The sequence below is a fragment of the Phoxinus phoxinus genome (genome assembly GCF_949152265.1).
Source record: "Phoxinus phoxinus genome assembly, chromosome: 4".
Lineage (NCBI taxonomy): Eukaryota > Metazoa > Chordata > Actinopteri > Cypriniformes > Leuciscidae > Phoxinus > Phoxinus phoxinus.
The window spans coordinates 30,745,977-30,759,744 of record NC_136879.1 but is presented as its reverse complement, the minus strand read 5'-3'; the positions used below and the strand labels follow the sequence as shown (position 1 = coordinate 30,759,744).

Below are 13,768 nucleotides of genomic sequence, written 5' to 3'. Positions count from 1 at the left end.
TTAGCACATTCATTTAACGGAACTCTTGCATGATAAGCCTGTGTTGACTTATTGATAGCACAATAAACTGTAAGTTAGCATGTTCGTTCTGAAAGCTTGTTAATTACTCATTGTTTTTCCATTTTAATTCAGTTAAAATAATCTTTTCACTGTCACGTGCTCACAGTCAGCATGTTTAACGTTACCCACAATACATGTTATGAGTAGGTCTCTTCAGTTTGACATGGTTTTATAATGTTGGTTGAGACATATGAAATTTTAATAGTCAGACATAACAGAGAGGCCATCATAATAATTGACTATACAATTACACGTCAAATTGTACCACGTTTACAATTGTGTCATTTACTGATCTGTACTCTATATGAAGTGCTTTCAAGGACAAAGCTCAGGGTAGCCAATAGTATGACAAAAGATAAATAAATAAATTTGTTAAGTTTACATCACAATGTGTGCATACATCACAATGTGTGCTTTATTATATATATATATATATATATATATATATATATATATATATATATATATATATATATATATATAAGGTCAGGAAAAGTTGTGTCAATAATATGTTATTTCTATTCAGATTTCATGCATCTCTCTCTATTTTTTTTCTCTCAGTTAAGATAGGCTCAGTGAGTGTTTCACGAACCTTTGTTCCCACAACATTAAAATCAATTTTTTCCAAATCGTTGAACAGTATGCAATAATAGTATTATGAACATTAATTGGTATGAAGATTAATATCATTATTTTTGTATCGTATATGTGTGTGCACTGTGTGGTAACTAAGATCTTTTAAATATGAAATTTAAAATTAGAGAGTTGTTCAACTAAATGTTCCTTATTTCACTCACTTCTCTTTCTCTCTCTTAGGAGTCAGTGATGATGTTGTCCATGAAGTTCTATCTTTGTTTTTGTGTGTGTTCAAGTTCAGTTGTAATATATTATTTTGTAAAATATACACAATCTTAAATCTACCCCCAGAGTCATCCTTGTCTTCCCTCTGTACTGTTTATTCCTTGTTCATTTTACTTGAGTTATTATAGTATGCTACTTAGACCCAATAAATTCTTAACATTCCTAGAAACCAGGTTTAATTGCAATAAAGAAAGTAGTATTTGGGTGTAATAAAACTCTAAAACTCTAATGTGGTTAAAACTGGGTGGAAATACTGCCTTGGTGGCACTTTTTTCAGTCCTCCAAAACTAGGGTCCTGGAAATGTGTTCCTGGGACTGCGGTTCTCCGACTCGTAGGTGGCGCTGTCACAAAAAACTAGGGTCCTAGAAATGCGGTCCTCCAACTGCGGTCCTGAAAGTGCGGCCTCCGGGACTGCAGACAGATAATATTGCTGCGGGGAGAACTGCGGGTGTTTCTCAAAACCAAGAATGCAAAGAACGGACTTGTGTTCTTGGGGAGAACGCTCTTGCTAGATGTTCTAGGAAGAATGAACTCACAAGGTGACGAGCACACAGAACGCTGCTGACAGTTTGAGATGATATGTGTTCTTGCTTGTATTGCGCAATAATACCCAAGCACAAACGGCGTCTGCAGTACCCAAACATAACGAGAATTATTGACGATAACAGCCAGGCTTTATCGCCCAAGCCTACCCTCAGCTCAAGGGATTACTCTACAACTGTACACTACAATGTAATGTATATTCATAACAATAAAGCAACGTCTGTCTCCTTTCATTCTGCTTCTGTTGTTTGTTTGTGTATACATCACTAGCCAACGGCGGGGAAAAAACGCTGGTAAAAGGCAATGGTCTCTTGACTGTGGGGTAAAACGAGTCTGTGAGCAGACTGGCCGGTTGGCTCGCTAGCTAACTTAACACCCACAGGCGCTTATGGAGATTCTCACTTCCGAAAAGGTTTGAGCACATTTTCGATTCGGCATACATTTTCGTAAAAATGCCAATATTTAAAATCTACACACCTGCCTCTCGTTCCTCGAAATCCGAAATGAATGCTGGGATATTTCTGGCGTCAAGTTCACACAAGTTATTAACCGATGCATCCTCGGTAAAATGGACGTGTCAAGAACACTTCCGGGATTTTTAACAGTTCTTGCCAAAATGCAAACTTGTGTATTGGGACAGTACTTGGGCCACAAAAGATGACGTTTCACAAGAACACAAGTACAGACAAGAACACAGATTGAGAAAGGCCCGCCACTCTCAGTAAACTTCCAGCTTCTGAACTGGTTGCAGTTCCACTCTGCTTCCATATGAGAGCGCTCACAGGACGAGTGCAGAATGAATGGAGGTCTATGGAGCTATACCCCTCAAAATCCACTTTTCTCAGGGTATATTTTTTTGTCTAGTAATTTGAATGTTGTAATCGAAAGGAGATGCAAAGAAATTACACATTGCTGGGTGTTAGATTTTTTAGAGTCACTTATCTGCTTTAAAAGGTCTTTTAAAATGTCAATGACGTCACACACATCATACGACCAGAGATACTGCTTTACGGCAATCCTTCAGTAACTTTGGTGCTTTCGCGCTCTGCACTTTCTTTTCTTTCGAGGCATCGACAACACAGCTAACACAGGTAAATACACGTGCTAGAAGAGTTTTTGCTAGAAGACATTCTGGTCCCGCTTCGGATGCCATGATGCCATCAAGCGTTATCTCTGGTCGTAATCAGTCCTTCACTGACCAATCAGCGTTCATTAGCAGAATGCTAGTGTGTTATGGGCAACAACAACTCAACCTGTAAGAAATCGTAAGGACATAAGTACTCATTCATTCAACTTTCGACCTATAACCCATGTTGAACTTGCAAAACCTACAATCAAATCTGAGATTTCTCAACGGCAATCGGGTGAAAGAGACAAATTTAGCCGTCTAGCTCCATAGACTCCCATTAATTTTGCACTCATGGGCGATCGCCCCCAGTGGAACTCTGGTGGAACTGCAACCAAAATTCCGTTCAAAAGGACTTAATAGGGAGTGGCCAGGCTCTCCGTAGACAGGCTCTGGTCTCCACGCTGACCCCTTCTGATGGAGCGTGCGCTCCCTCCAGCGGTGAGGCTGGGGAGACATGTTTCAATCTTTGGATTTCTTTGCAATCTATCGCCCTCGGCTGTCTGCCTGGCTGCGATAGTGAAACATTTTTATGTGTGTTAATTGTATTCGGGGAGTATTTTGAATTTCGCTCCGTGCACAATATGGCGACCATTGACGTTCGAACCCTGAGTGTGCGGGCCAGTACTTCCGGTGATCTGACAGAGAGAGCAGGAGACCGTGAGAGCAAGAGAAAACAGTGACCGAGTTCCATTACCAGAGAGAGAATTTTTCACAATGAGTGTTTTTAAGATTCAAGAGAGGCGACTTGCCTTTCGGAGGGTGACAGCCTCAGCACTTCATTGCCGTTATATGTACTGTTTCGTCACATTACAAGTAAAGGCCAATTTATACTTCAATTTATACTTATACTTGCGTCGGGTGCGCGCAGTAGGTACGTGTACCATACGCCGTACCCTTCGCCGTACCCTTCGCCGTACCCTGACACGCACCTCCTCAAAAATGTAACTACACGTCGCGACGCCGGACCGCAAGATCAGTGATTGGTCGGCTTGGTAGCATTGCGTTTCCTCCTACGCATTTCCGGCGTGTTCTTCTGCACCGCCCGCCATTTTTAAATTCAGACAGTAATTTCACTAAAATTGACTGTTTTTCCAACTCGATAAGCTCCAGCTCCAACATGATCCGCTCTCTTTCAGTCGCCATTGCTTGTAGTAGCCAAATCAAAACAGCCACGAGGAATCTATACACAGTGGAACATTAAAACCCGCCCCCGCCAACTATCGTTTCGGTGGTGTAACTGCAGAGCAACGCAGACATAAACGCAGAAGTATAAATGCTCACGACGACGTCGCCTACGTGCGTAGCCTACGGCGTACACTACGGCGTACACCCAACGCAGAAGTATAAATCAGCCTAAAGTCAGCTTTCATGCATTCCCCGTTGACGCTGCGGTACGGGCTGAGTGGATGCAGATCCGGAGGGATGACTTCAACCCGACCAAATTTTTAAATGCATATCATTTTCAGTGCATTTCACCTGTGCGTTTCTATGCTTTCTATTATTGCATTTATTTTGTGCAAGTGAGATGAGTAAAGAGCATACTGTTTCATAAATCTTTATCTGTCTGGTGTTTATAAGCAGCACATACAGTGTTTTACTACGTGTAAAATATACACAAACTTATATAAAATTGTTTGTGGTAACGTTACCTACAGTTAAAAATGTAAATGTATAATATGTGATGATAATGATCGAGTAAGTAAAAATATATACGCAGAATTGAGAAAATTGTATTTATGGAGATAAATTAGCCTATCACAGGGCAAACGTGTGAATGTTCAAAGGGTACAAAGGGGCGGGTCTTTGCGAACGGTCAATCGGGTGAAAGAGACAAATTTAGCCGTCTAGCTCCATAGACTCCCATTCATTTTGCACTGATGGGCGGTCGCCCCCAGTGGAACTCTGGTGGAACTACAACCAAAATTCGTTACAATAGGACTTCAAGCAGGGCTATGCAGTTTCGGCAATTTCTTCACTGTATTCTCGCTTTTTGCTCGCAGGTTTCTCTATAGAGCTCCCCCTACAGCTTCGGAATAGATATTTGACAACACCCGTGATTCTTCCGTTGAGAGCTTGAATAATAGACACTCCTTTAACTACGATAAAACCTGTTGGAATGCATCTTTTTCAGCGATTTTTTTTGGGACCGTATCAGTGACCACTTCAAACCACTTGATCATCTGATTAATGATTCAACCATGTAGGCAACGCAGTTTGAAAACTTTTGCTAAATTAGCACTACTAAAGCCTTAAAAACACATTTAAGACAAATATTAAAAAATATATATTCAGGTATGCGGTATAGATATATATATAAATTACATTATATATAGATATAAATATAGATTACATTATATAATAACTACTAATACACAGACTCTTTACAAAACAGAGCATTCCTACCTTCTCCATGAACAGTTTAACAACTCAAAAGTTAATGCATTTATGGTGCCATTATATATATATATATTTATTATTATTGTTATATTAATTGCATTTGCAGTTAAAGTAGATCTGTTGTACACATGTTTCTGTAGAAAATAGTAAAATATACACATCATATTATCTGAACAAACTTTAGCCTCATACACAGAAAACAAACACGCCACTGACCTGTTTCCTGAAAACAATCAATACTGAAATCAAGGGTCAAGAATGAGTGAGAGAGTTACTGTAAATGTTTGTTTATTTGCAAAGCCTTTGGCCCCTTCTGGGGTCTGAAAAGATTTTATCATTAAAATATGTCAAGTAAATTTATTAAATGAGCAATTAAATGATAATTTACTTGAGCTTATATACCATGATTAATATTTTCCATTGACAGCTATTTAACTAACATTTTGAAGGCCCAGAAAGGTAGGAAAGACATGGTTAAAATAGTGCTTGTGACTACAGTGGTTCAACGTTAATTTTATGAGGCGACGAGAATACTTTTTGTACAAAAATAAATAAAATAACGACTTTATTCAACAATTTCTTCTCTTCCGTATCAGTCTACGACGCGTGTTCACGAGAGCACCACGACGTATATGTGTGGAAAGCCGGGATCCTCTGTTATACAGTGCAATACATATGTTGTCTCATCGTCTGAATATCCTTCATAACTTTCAAGATGTGACATGGCATGACAATATCACAATCGATGCAGCACACACTCTCCTGTTCAGTAGGCATCGCTTGGCAATGATGACATCTACACCATCAGCTCTCCACTGATCTCTGTCTTTTAGGAGCTTGTGGCTGTGTTGCAGCCACTTTTATCGATTTTTGTTCTCTGTATATTCTGGTTTGAGTAAGTAATGTTGAGCAAAAAATCAATCTGCGACTAAAAAAACGGCCCTGGACTTTGACCCAGGCCAAAGCAATTGGTGCGCGGAAACTCGACAACAGAAACAAGACTTTAATTGTGGCTCATGATACTATACCATCCAAAAAATAGCAATAGCACTGATGTTGACTAGATGTTGTGTTAAAAGCATATTATTCTAGATTAACTTGAATACTCACATATAAATGGAGGTCTCACTCTCAACACACTGCAGTGTAAAAAAAACTCTAGGCTGTGACTGTCTGACTTTGGGGCGCTTAAAGTAATTTAAAGTTGAGCTGGAGTGGGTGTCTTTCTCTGCTCTTGGTCTAAACTCAACCTGAATAAACAAATGATGGAATGGATTTAAAAAAACAAAAACAGGTTTTATTCCAAGATAGCATGGAATAGATTATATAATATATACCGTTATAACAGCATATTATACAATCTATTCCATGCTGTCTTAAAATGAATGTATTACTATCTTAATTAATTTATGCAGTAATTAATCTTACTGCACAAATAATAATACCACATCTAAATGAAAATACACCATTACAAATGTAACTTCTGTATTCAAAATCTTCGAAGTTTGTAAGCATTAACTGTAACGTTACCAACATTTTAAAAGTAAAAGCACAACATATTTCTTATTAGCTACTGCATGTGGCATTGCATTTTACAGCTAAAATGTTGAAGTTTAGCTGTTTTAACTACTGTAGCCTAATCATAAAAAATGTAGCAACCTGAATATCACTTCCTAACATCATCCCTAGCAAGTAACTCTCTTTCTCCTCTCATGTTCCATACTTACTTGCCCTGGATCTACCAGCTCATCTTTCTGTCCCTCACCATCACTGGTGGCATGTTGCTGCATAGCTGTCTGGCTCACTTCTTCACTGCTGCTAATATTTAACTGCGAGGTGCTGCTGGCTGTGCTGCTAAATATTTCAGTTAGTTTGCAACATTTAGCGGCTTCAGTATCTAAATTCCACAAAAAAAATTTATCTCGCCTTCCCAGCCCCACCCTTTTCTTTCCGTTTTTTACCCGCGTCCTGGAGTACCGGCTGTTCTGTGATTCTCCAGATCACACAGATGGCCAGTCCGCCCCTGCTGCAGACATAGTTATGAACTGTTTTATGTTGAATGTGCGTCTTCCTCTGCTTGTAAACACAGCCCTGCGTTTCCGGGTCATATGTCAGTTTTTAAATCTAGGCTAAAAACCTATCTTTTTGATTTGGCATATGGCTAAGGATGAAATGTATTGTATTTGTATGGTGTCTTTATTTTGTCTTTTGTATTTGATGTAAAGCACACTGGTCAACTGGTGTTGTGGTTAGTAGTGCTATATAAATAAAATTGACATTGACATTGACATTGACATTACCACACACTCATGCGTCGTGATGCTCTCATGAAGAGAAGAAATTGTTGGATAAAGTCCTTATTTGTTTGTTTTTTTGCCGCACAAAAAGTATTCTCGTCGCTTCATAACATTGAAGTTGAACCATAGTCACATGGACTATTTTAATTATGTCTTTCCTACCTTTCTGGGCCTTCAAAGTGTTAATTAAATAGTTGTCAATGGAGCCCCTCCTGAGCCATTGGATTTTATAAAAAATATCTTAATTTGTGTTCCGAAGATGAACGAGGGTCTTACGGGTTTGGAACGACATGAGGGGGGTGATTAATTTCTTGTGTATATTGTATTCATAGTAACTTCTTTTGTATCTTCATGCAGGAGCTGAGGGCCACTTACGCGGGTGTCCTGGTGCTGTGGTAGTGGGGTCTCTCGGTCACCTAAGAGCTGTGATTCACCATGTGGGGTGTGAGTATTGAGTGTGTGTGTTTTTTTGTGTGTTTTTTTAAGGCCACTTTCAGCAGGGGTGCCCAAGGTAGATGTAATTCAGCCCTGCATGTCTGTGTATTAGTTTCTTTTTTACCTGGTTTTGAATTCTTGTTTCTCCCCTTTTTCTTTTTTGTGATCTACTGCTGGTATACATATTTCAATCCATTAATTCTCGTTTCTTTTATTAATTTCCTTCTAAGTGTTTAGTTCAATGTCCTATCGAGGGATGGGTGTTTTATTGGAGTTTTTCTTAAGTTTTTCTTGAATTAATAAAAGTGTTATTTTTATGGGGAATCCACGTCTCTGATCATTTCTTTGTTGAAAACGAACCTGTGTGCTTTGAGTTCCTGGGGTGTAAGTCCCTATTTAGCGTAGTCGACAACAATTATATTCTTTTGAATTATTCCTTTAGATTAAATTGACTCTTTCTTGCTGGCAACCTTTTGGTCACATATGTTGTTGTGAGTTCTTCTGGTTTTTAAAAATAATAGTCTGTCTTTCCCTGAGTACCTGCTTTGATGGGAAGAGTGACGTTTCTGACCTCTCAATGACTTAAGTATTGATATCTGTTCATATTTTTCATATTTTGGTTGTTTGCTGTTCAGTTAAGGACAAAGTAAATATTCTACAGTATGATGACCTACAATGGACCTAAATAGCCCTCTTACAGCGTGTGAAGACAAGATAAAGCAGAGAAAAACTAATTCACAAGATGTCATCATAAAATATCTTGTCTGATTCTAAAATGTTGCCATAGCATGTAACTACTACACATTCAATAATTCAACCAGCTCATTAGGACATGTTTTCATCACTTTTATTAATCATATGCATTGTGAATTGAATAGTCATGTTCTCTAGAGACGTGGCCAAAATAGATTTTTGGGGGGTTGTTCTAATTATTGTATCCTTTGCACAGGATAAATAATTAACATTGTAATATTAAACAGAGTGTTCAAACATCTTTATCCAAGCTGAACTATGAGGTGATTCACTTCAGCAGCTTCATTCACAGTGAAAGGAGTACTCGGCCTCTGACTGATCACCTGAAAGAAAAGATGTTCACATTCATACAACAATGGAAACCTGTAAATCTGAATAAATATTGTGCATTACATGATCAAAACATTCAACACTAACATATTAAATCTTACTTGTTTGGTAGTAATCGTACACTTTGACCACAGCTGGCTTGAGATTCTTCACTGGAAGAATCTGTTTCATTTTTATCTGGTAATTCATTGGCATATTTTGTGGGATCTGCAGGACGAAACAAACACATTAGGATAATAGGTTTATGGATCGACCTAATGATTAAAATCATATGAATGTTGCTGTTCTCTCACCTCCTTCAAATACACAATGACATGATCATCTTTAGAATCAACACGTTCCACAAGTGGTGCGTATGTTCCGGAAGAAGTTCCAAGCTGTGGGGAAAAAGTGCTGATTAATTTCTATATAGTGAACTCTAGAAACTTTAAACATTCTGTTTAAACAACTTTAAACATCACTAAAACACACCATTGATGTATCAGCTGTGAATCCAGATAAGAGTTTAATATCCACAATGACCATGTTAGTATTTTCCTGTAGTAGACCATCGTATCTGGAAAAGAGCAAATGAAAAGGTTTGGTTCTTAAATGCCTCATATAAATTTACAAATAGGCGAGAACAAAAGCCAGTATCATTAACAAGACTCATGCAGAATTTTCATCACTCATGTGTCATTAAAAAAAAAAACGTTTTTCTTGTTTCTCAAGTTATTGCAGTTTTAAATACTGAGATATTTCAGTTTACATTGCTTTTTTTAAATGATATTCAGTAAAGATTTATTTGTTAGTAAATCTTAAGTAATGCTCATGTTAAAGTCTTTTGACTTAAACTGAATATAGATTTTCTTACTTGACAGTGAAATTCAAAATGAAATGTTGTCCTAATGTTTTGCAATTTCCCTCCATCTTTGCGTCAATGCTCAATGTTTTAGCTTCAGTAGGAGTGGGAATGTTGTAGAACTGAGCCATCTGAGAGAGTCAACACAGACATATTCATAATTCATTTTTACAGCAGAATAACCGCAATGCCAAGAGAGAAAGAGAGTGTGAGTAAATGAAGCTGAACGCACTACAGACCTGCACAGACACACAGGTTGAGCCCTTCACTTCAATGCTGTAATTGGCTGGAACGGTCTGCAGCTGCTTCTCCTGGTACAGTAACTTGTTGTCCTGATTGACATCAAAGTGGTGAGTGTCTCCTGCTGACTGTACGGTCACTGTGCTGGAGCCGGCAGAGCTGAACACTTTGGTGGCGTACAAAGACAAAGCCTGAAGAGCCACCACTGTGTCCTGGGAAACAAATGTGTTCAGTAATGTCACTTTTATTCATTCACACTGGTAATAATGTGTTTGATTGGAGGAGTTTGAGTAACCTGTGTGGAGGAGAATCCTCCATAGGCATTCTGCTGCTTCACAAGCCAGCTGACAATCCTGTTAGCATAGCCCAGATCAGCTGTAGAGACTGAATCTGCAGAGAGAACAGCTAGCAGCACATATGAGCTGATCTCCACTGCCAGAGAATCAGAGTCATCAGCAGATGCAGACTGAGACCAGTGGAGATCAGACCCTTGAGGACAGAAGACACACGTAACTCAATGAGCATGATAAAAAAATTAAAAGGACAGCCATTAAAGACAACAGAAAGTCATCAGAAACAAACCTCTTACCGTCTGAAATGGCAACATCCTCCAGTTTCTTGAAAATATGCTGTCGAGTGTCCGTGTCTTTAGCCAGACTGAAAGTGTAGGCGAGCAGAGCAGCGGTGTAAGTGTTTCGGGAATAACCAAAAAAGCGCTTTAAGCATGAAAAGCCTTTGCTCACAGCTGGATCCTATGGCAGAAATAGTGCAGATGACAAATATATATGACATAAAAGCATTTTAAAATAGTACAGTTTGTGCTTTAAAGCATGTAGACCCTACTGACCGTAACCGGTGTGTTCAGCTCAAGTAGTGATGCGGTTATAAAGGCAGTAATCGTCACACTGTCACTTACACCCCCCTACAACACATATATAGCAAATAAAGAGATCTATCCTGTAAATGTTCAGTTCTAAATAAGTCTTTTTGGCTTCTTACAACAAGACAAATAATCTTGAGAAGCAAAATTGCATAAGATGTTAAAACTTATTTTAAGACAAATTGTCTTGTATTCATTTCTTTGATTTCATCATTATTCTATATATCGAACAATTTTATTTTGTTTTATGCTAACAATTTACAAATGTAATACGAATGAAAAAAATACACCTAATTCAAGATACATTATCTGAAATATATGTTTAGCTATTTGTAGTAGAAAACAAGAGAAATACTGATTTAGGAAATTGTTTTTTGCAGAAAAAAATACATGTTCTAATTCATGATTTATATTAACATTTCTAAGATCATGTGTAATATTTTACCTTCATTCTGTTATTTAAGAGTTTTCCCTTGCTCTCATAACAACCATCTGGTTTTTGGTGTTGTACCAGCCATTGCTTTGATTTCTGCATTTTTTGGGGGTCAATAAAGATGTACCGCTGTGCTTTCCAAAAATTCCTCAGCACAAACGCAGTGAGCCTGTTAGTTGCATTTAATTTAATCATTGCTAAACAGCTGGTATGGTTTTGTGCAATGGTTGATTTATGTAATAAAAACAGTTCATACCATGTATTTCCTTCTCCTTGACCAAATGTGGAATATGATCCATCCGAGGCCTCATAGTTGAGTTGCCTCTGATATCCTGTTCAATATTTTGGTTGAGACTTTGTTTTTTTTTATGTGGTGACAAACATTTTTTTTGTATGAAATGCCTCTGAATTGTATCTCACCACTCTTCAGGAAGCCTGTGGCTCTCTCTCGGATGGCTGAGGTGAGCTGCTCGGTGTTCTCCAGATACTGCAGAATGTAAATATTAGGAGAAAGAACAGCCATGTTTTGCTCTCCACAGCCGTACGGCATCCGTATTAATCCATCAAGGTTCTTCAGTGCACGACCCAATATGTCTCCTACCAGAGAACGTGATTCAGTGTACAAAACAAAAGTGTATTGCAGTGAAGGTATGATTTAAAATTTACCGAGCACTGAAACAGTAGATCTTGCTGATCCCTCTATCATATTTTTGGGAAATGCCAGCTCTACTTTCTCCAAGAGAGTTTGCCCTGTAGATTGAGGCACAAAACAAATAAATAAAGCTGAAAATAAATAATCCATTAAATACATTTTTTTAATAAATAATCCATAAAGCTGGAAGCAGATTTAAAGTTAATCTAAATATTATTATTATTTTAAAAACATGTGCATGGCATAAATGTGCACAGCCATTACCTTTGGGGCAAAGCAGCCAGCTGTGGCTTTTAGTTTTTTCGATTCCTTCAGCCTAGGAGATACAGGTTAATGTTAGCACAATAGCTTTTTATGATCTTTGGCTGTAGTGTAAAATGTAAAGGTAGAGTTTTAGATATTATAATGTAACAAGCACTAATGCAATATATTTACATAATATGGTGCATAATATGTTTCTACTCACATTTACACGCAAGCTTCGTGTGACCGTGTCAATGCGTCCTCTCTCTGGGACGCTCACAATCTCATTGTCACACACAGTCTGGGACGCCTCTGCCTCTGCACTGACAGTAATATTCAAGACTCCTACAACACAAAACATGTACGTGAAGATACAACAGACACAAACACTGAGAAACAATGATTCAGACTGGAAAACTCACCAAGAACAGAAGGAGTGAGGATCCATTTAAAGGTTTTTCTTCCATTAGCACATAGACAGGATGAATACTGATCATCAGAGGAGGCTTTGAGAGTGTAGTCTGAGGACGGAGCTGGAGTCACTTTAACCTGTCAATCAACCACACATGATTAGAGGCATATTTGATATGATTTGATTAGACTGAGTCTGAAATCTCACCATGATGCACTTGGACAGATAGTTGAAGACGGTGGCCTTCAGCTCAAAGATCTCCCCACGGATGATGGAGTAAGGCAGAGAGAGCTCCAGGAAGAAGGGCTGGAAAACTGTTAGCCGAGCAGGAGGAGCGAGACCCAGACCTTCAGAGGACAGACAGAAGACCTCCGTCTCCCAAGAGGTGATGGTGTCAGGAACCGTGACAGGAACCTGAGCTGATCCAGAGTCCCTGCGGAGGAATTTGTGTTTATTAGCATGAAATTTATACCACAGGAGTGCCAAAGATATTTGCAAGAGGTTAGGCAACACCTTCAGGCTTTTTTAACCCATCATTCACTCACCCAACTTCAACAAGTTCCCAAATCCATGTTTCTGGGAAGAATGTGCGAATTGTTTCTTCAGCTATAAGATGTGGGGCTGCTACAAGTCCAATTTGATTAACTACACACACAAAAAAGAAGGAAAACCTGAACCACCCCATGCTGTAAAATAACAATACTAATAATAGTAATAACTAATAACTTTTTCAACCTCAAAGCTTCTAATTTGTTGACAACCGATTTATAAAGTATTATCATTACAAATTTGGGAGGATGGTTGGTGCATGGTGACACATTTGTCTTCAAATGCATTTCAGCATCTTTAGCAGCATAAGCTCACAATACTTGCAGAGATAGAGTTTGTGTGGAGCAGCATTCTTACGCCGGCCCTGTGACATCCATCCCCCACACTTTTGAAAAGCTTGCCCTTGTTGATGAAACTTAGACCTTTTGCTCTACAACGTAAATTACACACACTCACACTCCAAACATTCTTATAGTTACCTTTTAACAGCTTGAAAATTAAAAAGTGTAATTTACACTGTAGAACAAAAGGAAATTCTTTAGAGAGACACTGGGAAATATTGCAATTTCACTAATTGTTTATGGCAAGTTCGAGATTCATGTGGGTCATACTCACATCCCATACCTGCTCGAACTCCTGCAGATCCAGCTAGTCCATATCCTCCTCCGTAACCATAGTCTGGAATTCAGCAGGACATTTACTATCTTAGTTT

At 38.5% G+C, this 13,768-nt stretch overlaps 1 protein-coding gene across 3 annotated transcripts in view; it reads right to left on the bottom strand.

The window, feature by feature from the left end:
* LOC306997827 (alpha-2-macroglobulin-like protein 1) overlaps positions 1–13,768 on the bottom strand; it is a 55,892-nt gene that overhangs the window by 19,209 nt on the left and 22,915 nt on the right. Inside the window, exons 17-35 of one of the 3 annotated variants that reach the window (XM_079611338.1) lie at positions 13,672–13,734; positions 13,053–13,152; positions 12,715–12,940; positions 12,518–12,644; positions 12,319–12,440; positions 12,117–12,168; positions 11,867–11,950; positions 11,621–11,797; positions 11,457–11,532; positions 11,213–11,369; positions 10,735–10,809; positions 10,477–10,639; positions 10,183–10,376; positions 9,887–10,099; positions 9,660–9,778; positions 9,278–9,362; positions 9,100–9,183; positions 8,908–9,013; positions 8,733–8,799 (exon numbers count right to left, since the gene is read on the bottom strand). In XM_079611338.1, the coding sequence (XP_079467464.1) occupies positions 8,759–8,799; positions 8,908–9,013; positions 9,100–9,183; positions 9,278–9,362; positions 9,660–9,778; positions 9,887–10,099; positions 10,183–10,376; positions 10,477–10,639; positions 10,735–10,809; positions 11,213–11,369; positions 11,457–11,532; positions 11,621–11,797; positions 11,867–11,950; positions 12,117–12,168; positions 12,319–12,440; positions 12,518–12,644; positions 12,715–12,940; positions 13,053–13,152; positions 13,672–13,734 (2,264 nt within the window). In that variant the 3' untranslated portion in view covers positions 8,733–8,758. Of the gene's footprint in view, positions 1–8,553; positions 8,800–8,907; positions 9,014–9,099; positions 9,184–9,277; positions 9,363–9,659; positions 9,779–9,886; positions 10,100–10,182; positions 10,377–10,476; positions 10,640–10,734; positions 10,810–11,212; positions 11,370–11,456; positions 11,533–11,620; positions 11,798–11,866; positions 11,951–12,116; positions 12,169–12,318; positions 12,441–12,517; positions 12,645–12,714; positions 12,941–13,052; positions 13,153–13,671; positions 13,735–13,768 lie in introns of those variants that run through there. The other 2 variants (XM_079611337.1, XM_079611339.1) reach the window with 2 other exon arrangements.